Below are 27,207 nucleotides of genomic sequence, written 5' to 3'. Positions count from 1 at the left end.
CACCTTCCTCCATACATCAGAGCAGATCACCTTCCTCCATACATCAGAGCAGATCACCTTCCTCCATACATCAGAGCAGATCACCTTCCTCCATACATCAGAGCAGATCACCTTCCTCCATACATCAGAGCAGATCACCTTCCTCCATACATCAGAGCAGATCACCTTCCTCCATACATCAGAGCAGATCACCTTCCTTCATACATCAGACCAGAGCACCTTCCTCCATATATCAGAGCAGATCACCTTCCTCCATACATCAGATCAGATCACCTTCCTCCATACATCAGACCAGATCACCTTCCTCCATACATCAGACCAGAGCACCTTCCTCCATACATCAGAGCAGATCACCTTCCTCCATACATCAGACCAGATCACCTTCCTCCATACATCAGACCAGATCACCTTCCTCCATACATCAGAGCAGATCACCTTCCTCCATACATCAGAGCAGATCACCTTCCTCCATACATCAGAGCAGATCACCTTCCTCCATACATCAGAGCAGATCACCTTCCTCCATACATCAGAGCAGATCACCTTCCTCCATACATCAGAGCAGATCACCTTCCTCCATACATCAGAGCAGATCACCTTCCTCCATACATTTTGGGAGTCTCCCACATGCCTTTTCCCAAACTCAAAACGTGACATTTTGTATTTTGGTGAAAGTAATGTTCTCTGGCCACTCTGCCATAAAGCCCAACTCTATGGAGTGTACGGCTTATTGCCCTCCTATGTACAGATCCTCCAGTCTCTGCTGTGGAACTCTGCAGCTCCTCCAGGGTTACCTTAGGTCTCTGTGCTCCTCTTCGATTAATGCCCTCCTTGCCCGCTCCGTGGGTTTTGGTGTGCGCCCGTCTCTTGGCAGGTTTGCGGTTGTGCCATGTTCTTTCCCTTTGGTTATGATAGATGTGATGGGGCTCCTAGGGGATCATCAAAGATTTGGAGATTTTTTTTTTATAACCCAACCCTGACTTGTACTTCTCAACAACATTGTCCCTTACTTGTTTGGAGAGTTCCTTGGTCTTCATGGCGGTGTTTGGTTAGTGGTGCCTCTTGGTTAGGTGTTGCTGCCTCTGGGGCCTTTCACAAAGGTGTGTCTATGTAATGACAGGTCATGTGACACTTAGATTGCACACAGGTGACATCATTTCACTAATCATGTGACTTCTGAAGGTAATTGGTGGCACCAGAGCTTTTTATGGGCTTCATAACAAAGGGGGGTGAATACATACGCACATGGCAATTATCAGTTTTTTTTTATTTCTGAAAAATAGTTTTATGTATAAATTTATCTAATTTTACTTCACCAACTTAGACTATTGTGTTCTGATCCATCACATATACCGTATTTATCAGTGTATAACACGCGCCGACGTATAACACGCACCCCATGTTTAGGAGGGAAGTTTAAGGAAATAAACTTACATTTAAATGCCCATCAATGCAGCCTTATCAGTGTCAGCCCTGTCCGGTTCCAAATGGACACTGATAAGGCTGCATTGATGGGCATTTAAATGTAAGTTTATTTCCTTAAACTTCCCTCCTTAACATGGGATGCGTGTTTGCAGCCTTGCCCAGTGTTATTTGCAGCCTTGCCCGGTGTCATTTGCGGCACGTTTAAATTTCCCGCTGCCGAGATAGACAGAGCCTGTGTACTCGTCTGTACTCGTCTCGCAGTCCCGCTTAGTCTGGGCAGGACTGCGAGCCGAGCCAAGTACACAGTAGACTCGGCTCGGTCTTTTTCGGCGCCGCTTTGTCTTTTTTTCGGTGGCGCTTGGTCTTTTTGGCGCCACTCACTGTTTTTCGGCTCACAGACAGTGGGGATCGGCGTGTAACACACACCCACGATTTTTTTCACGATTTTAAGGGGAAAAAAGTGCGTGTTATATGCTGATAAATATGGTAATTCAGATTAAAAGAAACATTGAACTAAAGGCTGTAATGTAACAAAATTGGTAAAAAGCCAAAGGGGAGGTGGGGGGGGGGGGTTGAATAGTTTTGCAAGGAACTGTATTTGCAAATGTGCAAACGAAACCTCCGTTTTTGACGCACACTGTTAGGATAATTCGGTTGCTTGCAGGCTGGTTGGTAAGTTGAGCTGGGAATTTTTCTAGTTTTGTTTTGCATAAGTTGCCCCTCCATGTGGTCCTTGCTGCAAAGGCCAGTTATAGGTGTGGGGGGGGGGGGGGCATTGGCCAAAAGCCAAAGGGGGGGGTGAATACTTTTGCAAGGAACTGTATTTGCAAATGTGCAAACGAAACCCCCGTTTTTGACGCACACTGTTAGGATAATTCGGTTGCTTGCAGGCTGGTCAGTAAGTTGAGCTGGGAATTTTTCTAGCTTTGTTTTGCATGAGTTGCCCCTCCATGTGGTCCTTGCTGCAAAGGCCAGTTATAGGTGTGGGGGGGGGGGGGCATTGGCCAAAAGCCAAAGGGGGGGGTGTATATACTTTTGCAAGGAACTGTATTTGTAAATGTGCAAACGCAACCCCCGTTCTTGACGCACACTGTTAGGATAATTCGGTTGCTTGCAGGCTGGTCGGTAAGTTGAGCTGGGAATTTTTCTAGCTTTGTTTTGCATGAGTTGCCCCTCCATGTGGTCCTTGCTGCAAAGGCCAGTTATAGGTGGGGGGGGGGGGGGGGGGGGGGCATTGGCCATTTGTTTGTGGCTTGTCTTGTGTCTACTGTCAGTCCCCGATGGCAGCCTCCATATTTTCCTTTGCAAAGGTTCCCATAAGATATACATAAAGCATTTCCAAACTGACAGCAGAAAACAGATAACTGTATAATAGCTCTTACTAGCTCTTTACTGACACATAAATAATACTTTTATATGATGACCTTGTTTCTGATTTGTGATTCGTTTGTAGTGACCCAATTAAATTTGATCGCTTCTTTTTTTTTTTTTTTTTTTTTAGTGCGAGATGTAAAAACGGGCCAGTACCTGAGCACCCTGTCCCACCCGGACGTCGCCCGCCTCCTGTGTCTCGCCGTCTCCCGCGCTCCTGATGGGCTCTGCCGCTGGGTGACGGGGGGCAGAGAATTGCTGATATGGGAAGAGCTGCCAAAAGGAGCCGCAGTAGAAGTGTAAGTCTTCCTTTCCAGGCTTCTTCATGTCTTTCAAATATGGTGGCCGATGGTTTTAATAGGGAGAGCGGATCGAGCATTGACAGGCCCAGCAAAATAAAATGGTTTCTTCCACAAGAAATAGGTAAATACTTGGCACCAGGCAGAGCTCTCAGCACCTTTTTAGTAAATCCTTAATAAGTGCAGAACAAAATACTATATTCTGTGGTTTCTCTATAGGATAATATACAGTGCTGTGCAAAAGTTTTAGGCAGGTGTGAAAATCCTGCTGTAAATGAAGAATGCTTTCAGAAATCGAAGTGTTAATAGTTATTTTTTTATCAATTAAAAATGGAAAGTAAATGAGCAGAAGAGAAATCCAATCCAATCAAATCAAATCATTACTTGTGACCCCCCCCCCCCCCCGCCTTCAACCCAGCATCAATTCTTTTACATAGACTTGCACACAGTTGGTGAAGGAACTCTGCAGGTAGGTTGTCCTATGGCAGGTAGGTTATTCTATGTACATCTCGGAGAACTAAGCACAGATCTTCTGTAGATATTGGCTGCCTCCAATCCTTCATTGCAGAACAGACTCCATGATGGTGAGATCAGGGCTCTGCAGGGGCCAAACCATCACTTCCAGGACTCCTTGTTCTTCTTTACACTGAAGATAGATCTTAATTACATTGGCTGTATGTTGGGGGTGGTTGTCCTGCTGCAAAATACATTTGGGACCGATCACACGCCTCTCTGATATAGGATGGCATGATGGAGAAGTATCTGCTTGGATTTCTCAGCATTGAGGACACCATTGATCCTGACCAAATGTCCATCTCCTTTTGCAGAAATGCTGCCCCCAATTTGCAAGGAATCTCCACCGTGCTTCACAGTTGGCTGCAGACACTCATTATTGTAAAGCTCTCCAACCTTTCCCCAAATATTTATTTATTTTTTTTATCAGAAAAAACTTCCAAATATTTCACATTGTTACTCATCAGTCCAGAGCACCTGCTGCCATTTTCCTGCACCCGGTTCCTATGTTTTTCTGTATAGTTGAGTCGCTTAGCCTTGTTTCCATGTCAGAGGCTTTTTGGCTGCAATTCTTCCATGAAGACCATTTCTGGCCAGACTTCTCGGGACAGTAGATGGGTGTACCTGGGTCCCACTGGTTTCCACCAAACTTCTCCGGACAGTAGATGGGTGTACCTGGGTCCCACTGGTTTCCACCAGACTTCTCCAGACAGTAGATGGGGTACCTGGGTCCCACTTGTTTCCACCAGTCTTCTCCAGACAGTAGATGGGGTACCTGGGTCCTACTGGTTTCCACCAGACTTCTCCAGACAGTAGATGGGTGTACCTGGGTCCTACTGGTTTCCACCAGACTTCTCCAGACAGTAGATGGGGTACCTGGGTCCCACTTGTTTCCTCAAGACTTCTCCAGACAGTAGAGGGGTGTACCTGGGTCCCACTGGTTTCCACCAGTCTTCTCCAGACAGTAGATGGGGTACCTGGGTCCCACTTGTTTCCTCAAGACTTCTCCAGACAGTAGATGGGGGTACCTGATTCCTACTGGTTTCCACCAGACTTCTCCAGACAGTAGATGGGTGTACCTGGGTCCCACCACCAGACTTCTCCACAGAGTAGATGGATGTACCTGGGTCCCACTGGTTTCCACCAGACTTCTCCAGACAGTAGATGGGTGTACCTGGGTCCCACTGGTTTCCACCAGACTTCTCCGGACAGTAGATGGGTGTACCTGGGTCCCACTGGTTTCCACCAGACTTCTCCGGACAGTAGATGGGTGTACCTGGGTCCCACTGGTTTCCACCAGACTTCTCCGGACAGTAGATGGGGTACCTGGGTCCCACTGGTTTCCACCAGTCTTCTCCGGACAGTAGATGGGTGTACCTGGGTCCCACTGGTTTCCACCAGACTTCTCCGGACAGTAGATGGATGTACCTGGGTCCCACTGGTTACCACCAGTCTTCTCCAGACAGTAGATGGGGTACCTGGGTCCCACTTGTTTCCTCAAGACTTCTCCAGACAGTAGATGGGGGTACCTGATTCCTACTGGTTTCCACCAGACTTCTCCAGACAGTAGATGGGTGTACCTGGGTCCCACTGGTTTCCACCAGTCTTCTCCAGACAGTAGATAGGTGTACCTGGGTCCCACCACCAGACTTCTCCACAGAGTAGATGGATGTACCTGGGTCCCACTGGTTTCCACCAGACTTCTCCAGACAGTAGATGGGTGTACCTGGGTCCCACTGGTTTCCACCAGACTTCTCTGGACAGTAGATGGGTGTACCTGGGTCCCACTGGTTTCCACCAGACTTCTCCGGACAGTAGATGGGTGTACCTGGGTCCCACTGGTTTCCACCAGACTTCTCCGGACAGTAGATGGGTGTACCTGGGTCCCACTGGTTTCCACCAGACTTCTCCGGACAGTAGATGGGTGTACCTGGGTCCCACCACCAGACTTCTCCAGACAGTAGATGGGTGTACCTGGGTCCCACTGGTTTCCACCAGACTTCTCCGGACAGTAGATGGGGTACCTGGGTCCTACTGTTTCTTCCCATTCTGTAGTGACGGCACTGGTGGGCATCTTCCAATGTGGAAGGGAAATAAGCATGATGTCTCTTTCATCTTCTGCATCAGGTTTCCTCGGCTGACCACTGCGTCTACTCTCCTCAATGTTGCTAATTTCTCTGTGCTTCTTCGAACGAGCTTGAACAACACATCTTGAGCCCCCAGCGTGCTTTGAAATCTTTGCTTGGGAGACACCTTGCTAATACAGCATAACTACCCCCACAGAGCCCTAATCTCACCATCATGCGATTTGTCTGGTATGACATGAAGAGACCGAACGATTGGAGCCGACATCCACAGAAGATCTGTGCTTAGTTCTCCAAGATATACCTAGATTAACCTACCATTTCATAGCACTACCTACCTGCCAAGTTCCTTCACCAACTGTGTGCAAGTCTACCTAGAGGAAGGCTGAAGGCGGGGGGAGGGGAGGCGGCACCCCAAATATTGATTTGGATTTCTCTTCATTTACTTTAAATTTTGGTAATTGATAAGAAATAAACTATTAACACTTTGATTTCTGAAAGCATTCTTCATTTACAGCATTTCCCAACACCTGCCTAAAACTTTTGCACAGTACTGTATAAAACTCACAGGCCAGTGCCACGTGTTGCTTGATAAAAATGGCGAGCTCTCCGCCTGTCATGGCGGTCCGTAGGGGGGGGACTCATTATTGCGCACATGTTAACCCCTACATTGCCTGATTATTACAATCAATGACCGATTCAGTCACATCATCATTTGCAGGTGATGAGTCTTATATGGAAGGTGTATCTGAATAGGTGAAGATTATATTTGAAGGCAAAGTAATATTTTACTCAGGTATATGTGTGTATGTATGAGTGTATATATATATATATATATATATATATATACTGTGCTTTGGATTGACAGAACTACAACCACCTTGCATGGATTGCTTTGTGTTCCTGACCTCACCTTTGTTTTTGATCTCCCCTTTTCTCCATGTAGGTCTGCGGCTCATCTCCAGTTTTGTGCAGATTTCCTGCGTCCTGCTTCAGAAAGCGAGTCAGAAGAGGATGAAGGTAAACCACAGGAAGTCCTCTGGGTGGAGAAAAATGTCTCCTCCGAGGTTCAGATCTTTATCTGTATGCGTATATCTCTCAATTTAGCTGTATCTTGGTTTAAAGGAGAAGTACAGAGAAGCTCGTTTGGCTGTACTTCTCCTGCGGGTCACAATTCGTTCTGCACTCCCGTGACCTGTTTTTAGTCGACAGCGGGCTAAAGTCCACGACTAAGGCTATTGCCGAAACGCGTCAGCTTTATTGTTTTATTGTCACTCTGATGTACCAATAAACAACACTTCAAGGATTACAGTGTTGACGGCTATTCCTACTACCACTGTCGGTCCAGGCTGGGGAAAGATCCCGATCATATAGTCAGGATCCCCCCCCCCCAGTTGCATTGACCTGTCTCAGCCTCTCAGTGATCCACTGGAAGCCTGAGCCAGCCCCTTTCTCTAAAGCCCAGCACTCCAGTGAGCGCTGGAGGGGAAAGCAGAGAGCTGCTGACTGTCAGTTACTATCTTCTCTGCTCAAAGCGGAGGGGGAGAACTGAGTGATCAGCGGTCTTTGATTGCTCCGTTCTCCCTGTAGAGACAGCGGGGACAGATGCTTCATCCACCTAGGTGAGTATAAATGTTTAATATTTTATATATTATAATATTATATAATAATATAATATTATAATATTTTTTTAAGTCCATACCTCTATTTTAATTAACTACGGTAATTTGCTGGCCAAAGGGGGGGTGTAGGAGAAATAGGGGATGTACTTGTTTCCATTGTTGAGCAAGGTTTCAGTGTTTCTTGGGAATTTATTAGATTTAGAGTGATTCAGTGGCCACACTATGGAAGTCAAGTCTTCACATACACTACATTACCAAAAGTATTGGGACGCCTGCCTTTACACACACATGAACTTTAATGCCATCCCAGTCTTAGTCCGTAGGCTTCAATATTGAGTTGGGGCCAGGGGGAGGCAACCTGGGGCTCTCCAGCTGTTGCAGAACTACAAGTCCCATCATGCCTTTGTAAGTAATTTTAACTGCCAGCCTTGCAATGCCTCATGGGAAATGTAGTTCCACAACAGCTGGAGGGGCCCAGGTTGCCTCCCCCTCTGACTTAATGGATATGTACCCCCGCTATGTGATATGTTATTTAGTGAATAGAAGTGAAGTGCCTAGTATGGGGACTGCTGCTGAAATAAAGATGTGAGTATCCCTGTAAACATTTCTATATATAAATCCCAGCGCTGTCCTTATGTAAGACATGCAATTCATATAGAAACAATCATTTTGAAATAATAAATACTTCTAAATATATGCAAATGTGATTTCATGAAGTCCATTCCAAGTGTGAAGAACCTTGAAACAAAGTGCAAATGCAATGTGCCAATAAGTGCTTCAATTCTTCACTGTGTGCCGTGCCCGCCTCCTCTGTGCTCGACGTCCTCTGTGCTCGACGTCCTCTGTGCCTGCCTCCTCTATGCTCAACCTCCTCTGTGCTTGCCTCCTCTATGCTTGTCTCCTCTGTGCTCAGCCTCCTCTGTGCCCGTCTCCTCTGTGCCTGGCTCCTCTGTTCCCCTGCCTCCTCTGTGCCGGCCTCCTCTGTACCAGCCTCCTCTATGCTCGGCCTCCTCTGTGCCTGCCTCCTCTGTGCTTGCCTCCTCTATGCTCAGCCTCCTCTGTGCCTGCCTCCTCTATGCTCAGCCTCCTCTGTGCCCTCCTCCTCTGTGCTTGCCTCCTCTATGCTCAGCCTCCTCTGTGCCCGCCTCCTCTGTGCTTGCCTCCTCTGTGCCCAGCTCCTCTGTTCCCCTGCCTCCTCTGTACCAGCCTCCTCTATGCTCGGCATCCTCTGTGCCTGCCTCCTCTGTGCCGGCCTCCTCTGTGCTTGCCTCCTCTGTGCCCGGCTCCTCTGCTCCCCTGCTTCCTCTGTGCCGGCCTCCTCTGTACCAGCCTCCTCTATGCTCGGCCTCCTCTGTGCCTGCCTCCTCTGTGCTCGGCATCCTCTGTGTCCGCCTCCTCTGTTCCCCCGCCTCCTCTGTTCCCCCACCTCCTCTGTGCCGGCCTCCTCTGTGCCGGCCTCCTCTGTACCAGCCTCCTCTGTGCCTACCTCCTCTATGCTCGGCCTCCTCTGTACCAGCCTCCTCTATGCTCGGCCTCCTCTGTGCCTGCCTCCTCTGTGCCGGCCTCCTCTGTACCAGCCTCCTCTATGCTCGGCCTTCTCTGTGCTCGGCTCCTCTGCTCCCCTGCCTCCTCTGTACCAGCCTCCTCTATGCTCGGCCTCCTCTGTTCCCCCGCCTTCTCTGTTCCCCCGCCTCCTCTGTTCCCCCACCTCCTCTGTTCCCTCGCCTCCTCTGTTCCCCCGCCTCCTCTGTTCCCCCGCCTCTTCCCCCGCCTCCTCTGTTCCCCTGCCTCCTCTGTTCCCCCGCCTCCTCTGTTCCCTTGCCTCCTCTGTTCCCCCGCCTCCTCTGTTCCCCCGCCTCCTCTGTTCCCTCGCCTCCTCTGTTCCCCCGCCTCCTCTGTTCCCCCGCCTCTTCCCCCGCCTCCTCTGTTCCCCCGCCTCCTCTGTTCCCCCGCCTCCTCTGTTCCCTCGCCTCCTCTGTTCCCCCGCCTCCTCTGTTCCCCTGCCTCTTCTGTGCTGGCCTCCTCTGTACCAGCCTCCTCTGTGCCTAGCTCCTCTATGCTCGGCCTCCTCTGTGCCTAGCTCCTCTATGCTCGGCCTCCTCTGTACCAGCCTCCTCTATGCTCGGCCTCCTCTGTACCAGCCTCCTCTATGCTCGGCCTCCTCTGTACCAGCCTCCTCTATGCTCGGCCTCCTCCGTGCTCGGCATCCTCTGTTCCCCTGCCTCCTCTGTGCCGGCCTCCTCTGTGCCGGCCTCCTCTGTACCAGCCTCCTCTGTGCCTAGCTCCTCTATGCTCGGCCTCCTCTGTACCAGCCTCCTCTATGCTCGGCCTCCTCTGTGCTCGGCCTCCTCTGTGCCTGCCTCCTCTGTGCCCGCCACTCACCAGCATTAGAATTGCGCCTATTGATAGAGAAGTTTTCATCCAGTGCTGCTGTTCCTCTATCCCCTCCGCTCCATGAAATGGAAGGATTTGATGATGTTTCCTCATTCATGGTAAAAAGATATAAAATTTCCACTCACATACAATCTGTGATTCAAAGCATACAATGCCGGTTCTGGACCAGCGCCGCGCCCGGTGTCAGGGAATTCCGGTGACGTCACGTCCGGTCTTTGAAACGCGTTCCGCTTCCGAACCTTTGCATGCTTTGAATGACAGATTGCTTGTGATTGGAAATTGTATATCTTTTTAACCTCTAATTAAAAAATACAAACACACTACGGAGGTTTTCTTGTAATCGTCTGTACATAAATGAGGAAACATCATCAAATCCCATCAAGGGGAGCGGAGGGGAGACCCGAGGAAATAAAAAATGCCTTTTTTAAGTGATTTCATTTATTAAGGGAAAAAAAAGCTGTCCAAACCTGCCTGGCTTTATGTGAAAAAGCAATTGCTCCCCTAAACCTAATAATTGGTTGGGCTACCCTTGGCGGCAACAACTGGATTCAAGCGTGTTTGCGATAACTGGCAACGATTCTGTCACATCGCTGTGGAGGAATTTTGGCGCACTCTTCTTTGCAGAATTGTTTTAATTCAGCCACATTGGAGGGTTTTCCAGCATGGAGGGCCTACTTAAGGTTATGCCACAGTATCTCAATGGGATTTAAGTCCGGACTTGGAGTAGGCCACTCCAAAACTTTCATTTTGTATTTTTTGAGCCATTCAGAGGTGGACTTTCGGTTGCATTTCGGATTATTGTCCTGCTGCATAACCCAGGGGGGCTTGAGTTTGAGGAACTGATGGTCGGACATTCTCCTTTAGGATTTTCTGGTAGAGTTCAGAATTCATGATTCCATTAATGATGGCGAGTCGTTCAGCGCCAGACCGCCCCCTTACCACCTCCATGTCTGACTGTTGGGATGAAGTTCTTTATATGAAATGCTGTTTTACTCCAGATGTAACGGGACGCCCACCTTCCAAAAAGTCCAACTTTTGTCTCATCAGTTCACAGAATATTTGCCCAAAAGTCTTGGGGATAATCAAGAGACCCGACCTGCTGTAGTATAATGACGGCGGCTGGTCGGCAAGCGGTTACAGTAAAAGTGTTCATAAATGGGTGAGTAAGGCTGGGTTCACACTGCGGCTCACCGCAGGGGGTTTGGTGTGTCTGCGTTCACCATTTTAGGTCCATTTTCAGTCTCAAATTATGGCTGAATTTAGACCTGAAATGGACCAGAAGACACACAGGGCTCCTTTGCAATTTGCCCTGAGGCTGCTGCGGAGATGTGTGAACCGGCTCCATAGAGAGCTCCATAGAGAGCTCCATAGAGAGCTCCATAGAGAGCTCCATAGAGAATTCCATAGAGAGCTCCATAGAGAATTCCATAGAGAGCTCCATAGAGAATTCCATAGAGAGCTCCATAGAGAATTCCATAGAGAGCTCCATACAGAGATAACTCCATAGAGAACTACATAGAGAGCCCCATAGAGAGCTCCATAGAAGGCTCCATAGAGAACTCCATAGAGGGCTCCATAGAGAGCTCCATAGAGAACTCCATAGAGGGCTCCATAGAGAGCTCCATAGAGAACTCCATAGAGGGCTCCATAGAGAGCTCCATAGAGGGCTCCATAGAAAGCTCCATAGAGGGCTCCATAGAGAGCTCCATAGAGAGCTCCATAGGGAGCTCCATAGAGGGCTCCATAGAAAACTCCATAGAGAACTCATAGAGGGCTCCATAGAGAACTCCATAGAGAGATAACTCCATAGAGAGCTCCATAGAGAATTCCATAGAGAGCTCCATAGAGAACTCCATAGAGAGCTACATACAGAGATAACTCCATACAGAGCTCCATAGATGACTCCATAGAGAGCTCCATGGAGAGCATCATAGAGAGATCCATAGAGCGATCCATAGAGAACTTCATAGAGAGCTCCATAGATGACTCCATAGAGAACTCCATAGAGAGCTCCATGGAGAGCATCATAGAGAGCTCCATAGATCGATCCATATAGAGCTTTATAGAGAGTTCCATATAGAGATCCATAGATCGATCCATATAGAGCTCCATAGAGAGCTCCATAGAGAGATCCATAGAGAGCTCCATAGAGAGATCCATAGAGAGCTCCATAGATCGATCCATAGAGAACTTCATACAGAGCTCCATAGAGAGATCCATAGAGAGATCCATAGAGAGCTCCATAGATCGATCCATAGAAAGCTTCATAGAGAACTCCATAGAGAGATCCATAGAGAGATGCATAGAGAGCGCAATAGATCGATCCATAGAGAGATCCATAGAGAGCTCCATAGAGAGATCCATAGAGAGCTTCATAGAGAGCTCCATAGATCGATCCATAGAGAGCTCCATAGAGAGATCCATAGAGGGATCCATAGAGAGATCCATAGAAGGATCCATAGAGAGCTTCATAGAGAGATCCATAGAGAGTTCCATAGAGAGTTCCATAGAGAGATCCATAGAGAGCTTCATAGATCGATCCATAGAGAACTTCATAGAGAGCTCCATAGATCGATCCATAGAGAGATCCATAGAGAGCTCCATAGATCGATCCATAGAGAACTTCATAGAGAGCTCCATAGATCGATCCATAGAGAGATCCATAGAGAGCTCCATAGATCGATCCATAGAGAACTTCATAGAGAGCTCCATAGATCGATCCATAGAGAGCTCCATAGATCGATCCATAGAGAACTTCATAGAGAGCTCCATAGATCGATCCATAGAGAGATCCATAGAGAGCTCCATAGATCGATCCATAGAGAGATCCATAGAGAGATCCATAGAGAGCTCCATAGATCGATCCATAGAGGGCTCCACAGAGAGCTCCATGGGGAGATCCATAGAAAGCTTAATAGAGAGCTTTTACGGATGTCTCTCTGACAGTAAAGTGTTGTAAAGTCTCAAAGTTTTTCACCTTAAAGTATTCTATGCATGAAGGTGAAAAACCTTCTGTGCTTCAGCTGCCCCCCCAGAGCCCCCTTTTTCTTACCTGAACTCGATTGTTCCAGCGATGAGCACAAGCCCAGCAGCTCCAGCCGCAGTCTCGGGTCCTCATTGGATAGATTGATAATAGCAGGAGCCATTGGCTTCCACTGCTGTCAATCAAATCCAGCGACACGGAAGTCGGGGGGCGGAGCCGAGTCCTGCTGTCTGTGTCAATGGGCGCAGCAGCGGGACTTGTGAGCCCCCAATGGAAAGCGGGTCCCCACGTGGGCACCTGATGAGGAGGAAGAGCCAGGAGCGCCAACGGGGTACCCCAGAAAGGGAGGATGGGGGCCGCTCTGTGCAAAACCCTTCCACAGAGCAGGTAAGTATAACATGTTTGGTATATACACTCACTTTATGAGTGAAAGCGGGCGCAGTCTCCATCCTGAACACATGGCCAGCATAGGTACAGCATGGGATCGTTCTTCTACCTCAGACTACACAGGAGCCAGTGGTGGGGCATTGATGGGGCCCGACTGCAGGCCTTGATACTACCATTCTTTCCTTGGAATCCATTGATACTTTGTAAGTGTAATACTTTATTAAATAGTTTGCCTTTTTTTTAAGGATAATGCACTTCGAGTTTTTCTCCTGATTTTTACTCCCAACTTCTTCGATCTGAGCGCCGGCTTTCCCTTGTAATGCCGATGAGACGTCAGTAAGGAGCGCTATCCCTCCTAGACATGTCTATAGGATCCCTTGTGGGTCTGAGCCTCTGCCGGATATTTATTCTGCTTAGGACACGGTGGTGGAGCACTGGCACTTTGCATTTGTTTTCTATGAAAATACTGCAATCCCACGGATGTGGTTGGGCACCTTCCCTGGACTCGCCCGTTTGTGAACACTTTTACTTTAGTTTGATTTGTTATTCAGTTTTTTTTTTTACATCATTTCTTTTGTTGTTTTGAGTGCTGAATTTGTTCCCACATTTCTGAACTATTCCTTCTGAGTACATTTGGTTCTTAGCTCACTATAGTGTTTAGTGTTGTCTGTGTCATTATCACTGATTTATAGATTTGCAAAGTTGACTGCTTTGTGTTTCTTGATTTATGAGTGTTGATGTATAAATGACATATTATTATTGAGTATCACTGCGGAATATTTGTTTTTCACAATTATTTTGGATCTCGGTATTCCAGGGATTTTGTGTGCAGCCGTCCTTGGATGAGAGGCTGAGCCCAACCTTCTCTAGCTCATTTCACATTATTGATATGGGAGTTCTGGTACACCCTCCAATCAATCGTTCTCTCTTTCCTCCAGAGTCGTCTCAGATCATGAGGATTGGGATCAGAACGTAGTGGGCCTGTGTGCCAGATCATGAGTTCACCCAGTACAATGTCAGTTTGTTCCCCTTTTCTCTACTCCCAGACGTGGGGAGGAGAGGGATCCAGTGCTGAGGACACCTGTCCAACCCACCCGGCCAACCCACCCGGCCATATCCACCTGGCCACACCCACCCGGCCATACCCATCCGGCCATATCCACCTGGCCACACCCACCCGGCCACCCCCACCCAGCCACACCCACCCAGCCACACCCACCCAGCCATACCCACCCGGCCGACCCATCCAGCCATACCCACTCAACCGACCCACCCAACCATATCCACCCGGCCATACCCACCCAGCCACAGCCACCCGACCATACCCACCCAGCCATATCCACTCGGCCATACCCACCCAGCCATACCCACTCAGCCAACCCACCCAGCCATACCCACCCGGCCGACCCACACAGCCATACCCACCCAACCGACCCACACAGGCTGACCCACACGGCCATACCCACCCGGCCAACCCACCCAGCCACCCGACCATACCCACCCAGCCATACCCACCCAGCCATACCCACCTGGCCGAACCCACCCAGCCACACCCACCCAGCCACACCCACCCAGCCATACCCACCCAGCCACACCCACCCAGCCACACCCACCCAGCCATACCCACCCAGCCATACCCACCCAACCGACACACACAGCCATACCCACCCGGTTAACCCACCCGGCCATACCCACCCAGCCATACCCATCCGGCCAACCCACCCGGCCAACCCACCCAGCCACAGCCACCTGACCATACCCACCCAGCCAAATCCACCTGGTCATACCCACCAAGCCGAACCCACCCAGCCATACCCACCTGGCCGAACCCACCCAGCCATACCCACCTGGCCGAACCCACCCAGCCATACCCACCCGGCCGACCCACACAGCCATACCCACCCAACCGACCCACACAGCCACACCCACCCGGCTGACTCACGCGGCCATACCCACCCAGCCATATCCACCCGTCCATACCCACCCAGCCACAGCCACCCGACCATACCCACCCAGCCAAATCCACCCAGCCATACCCACCCAGCCATACCCACCTGGCCAAATCCACCCAGCCATACCCACCTGGCTGACCCACCCAGCCATACCCGGCCAACCAACCCAGCCATATCCACCTGGCCATACCCACCCGGCCATACACACCCGGCCACACCCACCCAGCCACACCCACCCAGCAACACCCACCCAGCCACAACCACCTGGGCCAACCCACCCAGCCACACCCACCTGGCCGACCCACACAGCCATACCCACCCAACCAACCCACATGGCCATATCCACCCAGCCATATCCACCCGGCCATACCCACTCAGCCATACCTACCCAGCCATACCCACCCGGCCAACTCACCCAGCCACAGCCACCCAACCATACCCACCCAGCCAAATCCCCCCGTTCATACCCACCCGGCCATACCCACCCGACCGAACCCACCCAGCCATACCCACATGGCTGACCCACCCAGCCATACCCACTTGGCTGACCCACCCAGCCGACCAACCCAGCCATATCCACCTGGCCATACCCACCCGGCTGAACCTACCCAGCCATACCCGCCTGGCTGACCCTTCTGGCCATACCCACCCAGCCATACCCACCTGGCCGAACCCACCCAGCCATACCCTGCCGACCAACCCAGCCATATCCACCCGGTCTTCCCACCCGACTATACCCACCCAGCTGGCCCACCGAGCCATACCCGGCTGACCCAGCCATACCCACCCGGCCCTAATGCTGCAGCAAGTGACAGGTGCAGTTACTGAGTCATATTCTCTTATATTTATCTATTCAGACTAAGACCCCCATACACACTATACAACTTTTGTCATCTTATTTCCTTCAGATTTACCAAAACCATGTAGTGCAAAGGCCGGCCTGATTGCATACAGATTGAAACTCTTATGTATGACCTCATATTATATGGTTTTGGTAAATCTGAAGGAAAAAAATCGACAGGAAATTGTATAGTGTGTATCCAGCTTAGGTGGGGTAGACTTATTAAAACTGGAGAACTCAGAATCTGGTGCGGCTGTACACGAGAGCCAATCAGCTTCTAACCTCAGCTTAAGCTTCACTTAAGGCTCCATTCACACCTATGCAGGTTGCGTATTCTGGGTGCATTTTGCATTTTTCAGTACACGTTTTAGATCCATTAAAGTCTATGGAACCAAAAACCAGAAACAAATCCCCGCCCCTTTCCATAAAAATGCACAGATGTGAACTACATCCATAGAAAACCATGTTACATGGACTGTAGGGTGATACATGGACTGTAGGGTGTTACATGGACTGTGGGGCGATACATGGACTGTGGGGCGATACATGGACTGTGGGGCGATACATGGACTGTGGGGCGATACATGGACTGTAGGGCGATACATGGACTGTAGGGTGTTACATGGACTGTAGGGTGTTACATGGACTGTAGGGTGTTACATGGACTGTAGGGTGTTACATGGACTGTAGCGCGTTACATGGACTGTAGGGTGTTACATGGACTGTAGGGTGTTACATGGACTGTAGGGTGTTACATGGACTGTAGGGTGATACCTGGACTGTAGGGTGTTACATGGACTGTAGGGTGTTACATGGACTGTAGGGTGTTACATGGACTGTAGGGTGATACATGGACTGTAGTGCGTAACATGGACTGTATCGCGTAACATGGACTGTATCGCGTAAAATGGACTGTAGGGCGATACATGGTCTGTAGGGCGATACATGGACTGTAGGGCGATACATGGACTGTATCGCGTAACATGGACTGTAGGGCGTAACATGGACTGTAGGGCGTAACATGGACTGTAGGGCGTAACATGGACTGTAGGGCGATACATGGTCTGTAGGGCGATACATGGTCTGTAGCGCGTAACATGGACTGTAGCGCGTAACATCGACTGTAGCGCGTAACATGGACTGTAGGGCGTTACATTGACTGTAGGGCGTTACATTGACTGTAGGGCGTTACATGGACTGTAGCGCGTAACATGGACTGTAGGGCGTTACATTGACTGTAGGGCGTTACATTGACTGTAGGGCGTTACATTGACTGTAGGGCGTTACATGGACTGTAGGGCGTTACATGGACTGTAGGGCGTAACATGGACTGTAGGGCGTAACATGGACTGTAGGGCGTAACATGGACTGTAGCGCGTAACATGGACTGTAGCGCGTAACATGGACTGTAGGGCGTTACATGGACTGTAGGGCGTAACATGGACGGTAGCGCGTAACATGGACTGTAGCGCGTAACATGGACTGTAGCGCGTAACATGGACTGTAGGGCGTTACATGGACTGTAGGGCGTAACATGGACTGTAGGGCGTAACATGGACTGTAGGGCGTTACATGGACTGTAGGGCGTTACATGGACTGTAGGGCGTTACATGGACTGTAGGGCGTAACATGGACTGTAGGGCGTAACATGGACTGTAGGGCGTAACATGGACTGTAGGGTGTTTCTGCAAAACTCAAAACGCACAAAAAAATGCATTGGTTTGACCCAGGCCTTAAGTAGAACCTTTTTTCCATTTTGGATGGAGTAAGGGTGGGTTATAACCCCTGTCAGATTTTTTTTTTTTCTTTGCCATCTGTGTCCCATTTCGGCAAAATTTTCCTTCACTTCCTGTCCCATGGCCAAACAGGAAGTGAGAGGAAACTCTTGCAAATTCAAAGAAAATCCCCAGGTCACCAAAGCTAGTGTCCCCGTTGGAAGATTTCCCCTCTATTACTTTTCTGGGGACACCCCAATATGTGGGATTTTCTTTTACTTGCAATGATAATGGTAAACAGGAGAAATAGAGAGGGGGGGATCTTCCTAATGGGTGGCGCAGACAGCAATACAAACTGACAGGGGTTCTAATCCCTCTCCACTCCATACAACACAAAAAAAAAATGTTTGCCTTTAGTTATACTTTACAGTGTAAGTTCACCTTTATAGAAAATCGCCTATCACTGTTTACCATTATCATTGCAAGTACCCGGAGGAAACCCACGCAGGCGCAGGAAGAACATGCAAACTCCAGGCAGGTAGTGCCGTGGTTGGGATTTGAACCGGCGACCCCTAGTGCTGCCAGGCGGAAGTTCTAAGCACTTAGCCACTGTGCTAGTTTTTATTCCTATGCTGTATGTGACAGACCCCAACCAGGATAGGGGCTTTTGGAGGGGACCGGTAACCCTTTTGCCTACTAACTATGGGCCCTGTCTTTTTGAGGAGTCTCTATTCTTAGGAGGTGTGACCCTGGAAGTGGTCTTGCTAAGGATTGGGGTACATGTCTCCCCAAAACACACAGACTTTGGGAATCTAGGACCGGGACACAGATTTGGGGCCTTTGTGCCAGAACTAGCAACGACTGTTTTAGACTGTGAGACTCAGAATAGATGTTAATATAATCGGCTCAATCCAACCTGATCCCGGGGACTCCGTGTAGAATCCGTTTAAGGTGTTATGTGTGTCATTGTGTGCCTCCTATGTGTGAACTCCCATTGTTTAATTGAGTCACCTATTGTTTCCATCTGTCTGATGATCATCTCTCGGAGGATGTGATTAACATGGCGACCACTTTGCTTTGTTATGGAGCCATTGTGGGATGTTTTGTGTTAATGTTTATGATAATGTGTAGGCTTGTTGCTGGATTATCCCCCTGACTAATCAAGGCTTGTTGTTAATTAGGGTATTGAGTATGTTGGTTGTTCCTTAGATGTGCTGATTGTCAAGGACAATCACCGATCCTGCGTGGTATATATTCTGTGTGAATTTACAATAAAGTCAGTTCCAGTTTGCACCTAAGCTAGTGCCGTCTAGTCCTTGGGTGAGGAGCCATAATCCCCGATTCCTGGTCCCAGACTGGCGGAAGCACCCAAACCGGTGCTAAACGCTCCGTCACTTGAAATTTTGTACTGAATAAAAGTTAATACTATAAATAAAAATATCCAGTTGTGAGAGAGGAAGCAGAGTAGAGGACGGTGCACACACATTGTTTTTTTGGGGTGAGAGTCCGTTTTAACCACTTGCCTACTGGACACTTTCACCCCTTTCCTGCCCAGGACAATTTTCAGCGCTGTCACACTTTGAATGACAATTGCGCGGCCATGTAACACTGTACACATAGGATGTTTTTATCATTGTTTTCACCCAAATAGAGCTTTATTTTGGGGGTATTTAATCACCACTGAGGGGTTTTATTTTTTGCTAAACAAACAAAAAAAAAAGATTTTTCAGATAATTTTTCTCCTTCACGGATGTGCGCTAATGAGGCAGTAATGAAGGGCACTGATAGGCGGCACTGGTGGGCACTGATAAGGGGGCACTGATTGGCAGTACTGATGGGCACTGATTGGCAGCACTGATAGGTGACACTGATGAGGAGGCAATGGTGGGCACTGATGGACATTAATTGGCAGCATTAATTGGCAGCACTGATGGGCACTGATTGACAGCTTTTTTAGAGTACTGATTGGCAGCACTGATGGGCACTGATAGGTGACACTGATGAGGAGGCACTGATTGGCAGCACTGATGGGCACTGATAGGTGACACTGATGAGGAGGCACTGATTGGCAGCACTGATAGGTGACACTGGGGGACACTGATGGACATTAATTGGCAGCACTGATTTGCAGCACCAATGGACATGAATTGGCAGCACTGATGGGCACTGATTGACAGCTTTTTTAGAGTACTGATTGGCAGCACTGATGGGCACTGATAGGTGACACTGATGAGGAGGCACTGATAGGTGACACTGGTGAGCACTAGTGGACATTAATTGGCAGCATTGATTTGCAGCACCGATGGACATTAATTGGCAGCACTGATGGGCACTAATTGACAGCTTTTTTAGAGCACTGATTGGCAGCACTGGTGGGCACTGATAGGCGACACTGATGAGGGAGGCACTGATTGGCAGCACTGATGGGCACTGATAGTGCCTCCTCATTAGTGTCACCTATCAATGCCCATCAGTCCTGCCAACCAGTGCTGCCTATCAGTGCTGCCAATTAATGGCTATCAGTCCTGCCAACCAGTGCCCACCAGTGCTGCCAATTAATGTCCATCAGTGCCCCCCAGTGTCACCTATCAGTGCTGCCAATCAGTGCCTCCTCATTAGTGTCACCTGATTGGCAGCACTGATAGGTGACACTGGGGGGGGCACTGATGGACATTAATTGGCAGCACTGATTGGCAGCACTGGTGGGCACTGGTTGGCAGGACTGATAGCCATTAATTGGCAGCACGGATAGGCACTGGTTGGCAGCACTGGTTGGCAGGACTGATAGGCATTAATTGGCAGCACTGATGGGCAGCTTTTCTAGAGCACTGATTGGCAGCACTGGTGGGCACTGGTTGGCAGAACTCATAGACAGTTGGCAGCACTGGTGGGCACTGATTGGCAGAACTCATAGACAGTTGGCAGCACTGGTGGGCACTGGTTGGCAGAACTCATAGTATAATCATGTCCCTTTAACACGAGCCGTTTATCGTCTCTCTCGCCCTCTCCATGTGCCTCATATATGTGATAACCAGCTTGTGTTAATCAAAGTGTGGTGAAGTTGTGCTGGAACAATAAAAGGACCTTCCCCAAACAGTTGCCATATGATATCTTTTTTTTTTTCTTGTGTGTTTTATTCTTCTCTGACCTACAATGTGTGATCATCGCTGACTGTTTTCTGTATTCCAGGAGAAGATCTGTGGGAGTCGGATGACGAGGACCCAGCGAGCGATTCGCCATCCCCGGCGAGCAGCTGGCGGCGGTGTCTGTTAATGTAAACGCTGAGAATTCCACAGCGGCATCGAGTCATTGACGTCTCCCTTTCCGTTCATCTGTTACACTTAAAATTATTTTATTAAAAATAAAACTGCCGTTAATACTCAGAAGAGCAGATACTGTATATATATGTATATCTATATACACGCAGATTTCTGGTTGGTAGTGACAGTCACAACATGGACGTCGGGGGGGGGTTAAGCCCTTAGTGAGGTTAGGTCACGTGTTAACAGTCACACATGCAGTCATAGAGAACAATATTATTACATAATTATTCTATCACAAGGCCTCGGGGCTTCACAGTCTCCTCCACAGGCAGCCCCGGTAATAGTGGATATGTGTGACCATGCATACATACATGTAATAGGTTATATGTACACACGCATACAGCCCCAGGCGTTGGGGCTACTCCTGTCTCTCTGAGGTCTTCTTCACTTGGCTGTTGTCCGTGAATGGCTGGGTCCTCTCAAAACTGTCATTTTTTTTGGGGTGCGGAGGCTTGAGAAATCGGGTGACACCACCCCTCCCCCCACCACCACACCTTCCACGAGGTTGCTTTTTGTTTTTTTGTTTTCACCCAGAGTCCAACACAGCTGTCCGCCGGTAGATTTACGGTGCGGTTACATGGTCACCACAGGAATCCTGAGGAAGAAACAAAGAAGAAAGAGTCAGGTCAGGGGCACCGGTTGGTCTGCAGCGGGCCTCTGAAGAGAAGATGAGATTGGCACTGCAAAAAAATGAAAATCAACCAGCGCTAAATAACAAACCCTAAGACCCCGTTCACACCGGGGCGTTTTTCAGGCGCTTTAGTGGTAAAAAAAAAAGCGCCTGTAAAGCGCTTGAAAGAAGCTGCCAATAGCACTTTTCAGGCGCTTTTCAGGCACTTCCCATTGATTTCAATGGGAAGGGGCGCTTTAGGAACGTTGTATTCACCGCTCCAAAAGCGCTGCAAAGAAGCTGCTTGCAGGACTTTTTTTGACGCCCCCTGCCAGCGCAGTGCCTCAATGGGAAATGGGAGAAATAGAGGTGGGGGGGGGAGTGGGAACTCTTTAATGGAGACAAAGACAGCAATAAAACCTGACAGGGGTTCTAATCCCTCTCACTCGGGCTTTTACATTGGGATTGCAGTTGCAGCTTCTTTCAAGCGCTTTACAAGCACTTTTTTTTAACACTAAAGCGCCTGAAAAACGCCCCAGTGTGAGACCCCTTTCACACTGGGGCGTTTTTCAAGCGCTTTAGCGTTAAAAAAAAGCGCCTGTAAAGCACTTGAAAAAAGCCTCATCTGCAGTCCCAATGTGAAAGCCCCGAGTGCTTTAAGAGCCCTTTCACAATGTCAGCGCCCGAAAAACGTTCGTAAAGCGCCACTTAAACTAGCGGCGCTTTACCAGCGTTTTTCGAGCATTATTGGGGCTCTTTTAACCCCTGCTAGTGGCCAAATAAAGGGTTAAAAGCATCCACAAAACGCTGCTGCCAATAGCACTTTTCAGGCGTTTCCCATTGATTTCAATGGGAGGGGGCGCTTTAGGAGTATTCACCGCTCCAAAAGCGCTGCAAAGAAGCTGCTTGCAGGACTTTTTTTGACGCCCTGCCAGCGCAGCGCCTCAGTGTGAAAGCACTCGGGGCTTTTACATTGGGATTGCAGTTGCAGCTTCTTTCAAGCGTTTTACAGGCACTTTTTTAATGCTAAAGCGCCTGAAAAACGCCCCGTGTGAGACCCCTTTCACACTGGGGCATTTTTCAGGCGTTTTTCAAGCGCTTTAGCATTAAAAAAAAGCACCTGTAAAGCACTTGAAAAAAGCCTCATCTGCAATCCCAATGTGAAAGCCCCGAGTGCTTTAAGAGCCCTTTCACAATGTCAGCGCCTGAAAACCGCTCACAAAGCGCCGCTTAAACTAGCAGCGCTTTACCAGCGTTTTTCGAGTGTTATTGGGGAGCTTTTAACCCCTGCTAGTGGCCAAATAAAGGTTTAAAAGCGCCCACAAAACGCTGCTGCCAATAGCGCTTTTCAGGCGTTTTGCAGGCGCTTCCCATTGATTTCAATGGGAAGGGGCGCTTTAGGAACGTTGTATTCACCGCTCCAAAAGCGATGCAAAGAAGCTGCTTGCAGGACTTTTTTTTGACGCCCTGCCAGCGCAGCGCCTCCGTGTGAAAGCACTCGGGGGTTTTACATTGGGATTGCAGTTGCAGCTTCTTTCAAGCGCTTTACAGGCACTTTTTTAATGCTAAAGCGCCTGAAAAACGCCCCGTGTGAGACCCCTTTCACACTGGGGCATTTTTCGGGCGTTTTTCAAGCGCTTTAGCATTAAAAAAAAGCACCTGTAAAGCACTTGAAAGAAGCCTCATCTGCAATCCCAATGTGAAAGCCCCGAGTGCTTTAAGAGCCCTTTCACAATGTCAGCGCCTGAAAACCGCTCACAAAGCGCCGCTTAAACTAGCAGCGCTTTACCAGCGTTTTTCGAGTGTTATTGGGGAGCTTTTAACCCCTGCTAGTGGCCAAATAAAGGTTTAAAAGCGCCCACAAAACGCTGCTGCCAATAGCGCTTTTCAGGCGTTTTGCAGGCGCTTCCCATTGATTTCAATGGGAAGGGGCGCTTTAGGAACGTTGTATTCACCGCTCCAAAAGCGATGCAAAGAAGCTGCTTGCAGGACTTTTTTTTGACGCCCTGCCAGCGCAGCGCCTCCGTGTGAAAGCACTCGGGGGTTTTACATTGGGATTGCAGTTGCAGCTTCTTTCAAGAGCTTTACAGGTGCTTTTTTTTTTAACGCTAAAGCGCCTGAAAAGCGCCCCAGTGTGAAAGGGGTCTTAGAGCCGGTTCACACAGGGGCAACTCGTCAGGCGACTTAGCCTCCTGACAAGCCGCGCCCTGCTCTGCGCAATGGAACCTTTCTAATCGGAGCGACTCAAGTCGCTCAGACTTAGAAAAAGGTTCCTGTACGACTTTTGGGGCGACTTCAGGCGACTTGCATTGACTTCTATACAGAAGTCGTTTTGCAAGACGCCGCAGCGGTCGCGTCCAGGTCGCCTGAGGCAGTCGCGCTGTAAGTCGTGCTGCCTCAGTGTGAACCGGACCTTACGCAAACTGCAGCTGAGATACTGAGGGCCAAATCCCAAAATAGTTAAATATAAAAAAAGCAGTACAGCGCGGATAATTCAACTAAAACACAAAGAACAGTCCATTCTCTTTAACCACTTGCTTACTGGGCACTGAAACCCCCCTCCTGCCCAGACCAATTTTCAGCTTTCAGCGCTGATGCACTTTGAATGACAATTGCGCGGTCATACAACACTGTACCCAAATGACATTTTTATCATTTTTTTCCCGCAAATAGAGCTTTCTTTTGGTGGTATTTAATTACAGCTCGGAGTTTTATTTTTTGCTAAACAAACAAAAAAAGATGCAAAATAAAAAAAAATTTCTTAGTTTGTTATAAAATTTTGCAAACAGGTAATTTTTCTCTTTCATTGAAATGCGCTGATGAGGCGGCACTGGTGGGCACTGATAGGCTGCACTGGTGGGCACTGATAGGCACAGATAAGGTGGCACCGATAGGCACAGATAAGGCAGTACTGATGGGTGGCACGGATGGGTGGCACGGATGGGTGGCACTAAGGGGCACGGATAGGTACCACTGATACATGGGACTGATGGGCACTGATAGGTAGCACTGATAGGTGGCTCTGATAGGTGGCACTGCTGAGCACTGATGGGCACTGGTAGATGACACTGATGGGCATGGATATGTGGCACTGGGGTGCAGCACTGTTGTTGAGGCAGATTTTGGGCACTGATGGGTGGCACTGTGGTCACTGATGCGTGGCACTATGAGCAGTGATGGGGGGCACTTTTTTATTAGGTGGCACTGGCAGGGGGCAGGTGGGCACTGATAAGCTGGCCTTGATCGGGACTGATGTCCCGATCACGGCCGCCGGTGATCGGCTTTTCTTTTTTTCTCCTCGCGCTGTCAGCGCGAGGAGGAAAAATAGCCGATTACCGGCTCTGTTGTGTCACATGATCAGCTGTCATTGGCTGACAGCTGATCAGGTGGTAAGGGGTCGGGATCGACCCCTTGCTCCGATCCGTGATCAGGCGAGTCTCATAGACTCGCCGATCACAGAGTGCGCCACGTGCGCCCCTCAGGGGGCACACAGGCCGCTCGTGCACGGGACGACGTCAATAGACGTCGTCCCGGCAAAGGAGGTCCGCGCTGTAGCCGTCATTCGGCTATAGCGTGGATCCTCTAGTGGTTAAAGAGGAAGTAAACTCTCCCAGTCTGATGCTTCTTTTGATTCAGTCCATTATAATAAGTCATTATCAGACTATAGCCACTGTAATCAGCCCATATTGCATATTACTTACTGTTTAAAGAAACTTTAAAAAACTTGTTTCCAGGGGTGAGGCAGCGCCATCTTAAGTATTGTTTTCTGAGTCCACAGTGGGGTGTATTTCCGCCCTTACATTGAGCACTTCCTGTACTGTTAACCAAGCCTCCTTCTCAATCCAACGTTTCTATGGCAACCCTGCTTCCCTGTTCATAGCTGACTTGTTTTATTTCATATTATTTACTTGTGCCGATGTCTAATATTTCCCTTTGTCACTCTTATCAGCTTCAGCTGATAAAACTGCAGTAATGGCCAAGTTTACACTGTATGTGAGGTCACATGGTGTGTAGGAGGAAGCTCTGAGTGATTAGCAGAGTTCAGTGTTGTGCCGTAGGAAGTCCTGATAACAGATAGATAAGACATAGAGAGAGTGTGCCGTAAATCAGGGGAGATCTGGGCATGCTCAGTGACGTCATTCTACAGAACAACAAGGATTACAACAATACTAAGCAAGTAAGGAGATATCTACAAGCCGTGTTCATTAGGGCTTTTTTATGCCGATTTACATGGGACAAAGTTGTGGGGGAGGGGGTTTTACAACCACTTTAAAGTGAAAGCGAGAAAACGATGAAATCAGCGGAGAAGCCCAGAGACATCCAGCGAGTCAGGTGATCTACACATCGGGTATGGTGACTGGAGCGACACCCTCCCCCACCGATAGTAATGGCCGCTCACCCCAGGAGATGGACCCTCCGAGTAAATCAGTCAGGTCAAATACAGCGGCCCCTTTCAGGGAATAAATTAGCGGACCCAATCGCTGGTATCAACTGTGGAGCTTGCTGTATCTCAGGCTTATCATCATAGTTCTCTTCCAGACATAACACATGTAATGAAAGCAAAAAAACCTAGTGCTCTCTGATTGCTAAGACAAGATTTTATTTAAAAGTAAAAGTGTGCACTCACATAAAACGCACCTTGCCCCAGTGCTAAGGATAAATGGCGGATCTTAAAGGGGTTGTAAAGGTAAATATTTTTTCACCTTAAAGTGGTGTTGCCACCAAAAAAAAAAAATAGCTCAAAATTCATAAAAAAAAACAAAAAAAAAAAAGAATTGAAAAATGTTTTTACTCACCTCTAAATGCCTGTTGCTAGGGGGTCCCTAGTAGTCTGCCTTCTTCATTGCCGGGGCTGGTGACATCACTTCCCCTCGCGCCGCACGTGTCCCAGATGACTGTGCGGCGTATCGCGGCGCCCGCCGCCTGCTCACGCATGCGCAGTGGGTGACTTCACAGCCGGGTACCCACAGTAAGAATGCCGGCGCTGCGAGCGGAGCCGGGAAGGAGGGGGGGCTTCGTTCCCCCGCATCGCTGGACCCCGGGACAGGTGAGTGTCCGATTATTAAAAGGCAGCAGCTGCAGTATTTGTAGCGGCTGACTTTAAATATTTTTTTTTTTGGGGGCACCCCACTTTAATGCATTCTATGCATTAAGGTGAAAAAACATCTCACAGTGCCGGCCAGCCCCCCTGTTTTGCTTACCCGACCCCTCAAAAGTCCCGCGCTCGCCCCCAACAGCCCCTGGAACGCCTACGGAGCACCGCTGGTTCTGAGGACAGCGCACTGGAAGAGGCCATGGAGGAAGAAGAAGAGGAGGGGGTGGAGGAGAGAGGTGTGTCACAACCAATAGTAGCATTTTGGAGGCGTGGTGGCGGAACAACCTCCAATACTACTGCACCTTGTCCTGCATCCTTCCCAGCAGCCAGAAGAGTGACCCAATGGGCCGTGAAAGACAGGTAACGTCCCTGTCCATGCCTGCTGGACCATGAGTCAGCGGTAATATGCACCTTACCGCTGACTGCCCTGTCCAGTGAGGCAAGGACATTGCCTTCCACATGCCGGTAGAGAGCCGGAATCGCCTTCCGTGAGAAAAAGTGGCGTTTGGGGACCTGCCACTGAGGAACCGCACATTGTACAAACTCACGGAAGGGGGCCGAGTCTACCAACTGAAAAGGCAGCAGTTGAAGTG

The 27,207-nt window shown here is 49.2% G+C and overlaps 2 protein-coding genes across 4 annotated transcripts in view; one reads left to right on the top strand and one right to left on the bottom strand.

Moving 5' to 3' along the window:
- The window catches only part of LOC143956943 (NACHT domain- and WD repeat-containing protein 1-like), a gene marked incomplete in the record, with an annotated part of 331,576 nt that extends 310,604 nt beyond the window's left edge, over positions 1–20,972 (top strand). Inside the window, 3 exon segments of the mRNA XM_077467116.1 lie at positions 2,927–3,095; positions 6,639–6,712; positions 20,776–20,972. Coding sequence (XP_077323242.1) covers positions 2,927–3,095; positions 6,639–6,712; positions 20,776–20,864 — 332 coding nt within the window.
- The window catches only part of PIANP (PILR alpha associated neural protein), a 114,621-nt gene continuing 108,331 nt past the window's right edge, over positions 20,918–27,207 (bottom strand). For all 3 annotated transcript variants that reach the window (XM_077467122.1, XM_077467121.1, XM_077467123.1), the window contains exon 6: positions 20,918–21,504. In XM_077467122.1, the coding sequence (XP_077323248.1) occupies positions 21,483–21,504 (22 nt within the window). In that variant the 3' untranslated portion in view covers positions 20,918–21,482. The remainder of the gene's footprint in view (positions 21,505–27,207) is intronic.

Source organism: Lithobates pipiens, unplaced genomic scaffold (assembly GCF_037356315.1).
Source record: "Lithobates pipiens isolate NorthernLeopardFrog02 unplaced genomic scaffold, aLitPip1_a1.2 Scaffold_47, whole genome shotgun sequence".
Lineage (NCBI taxonomy): Eukaryota > Metazoa > Chordata > Amphibia > Anura > Ranidae > Lithobates > Lithobates pipiens.
Note: the sequence above shows the minus strand (reverse complement) of the source record. Positions and strands in the feature narration are given on the sequence as shown.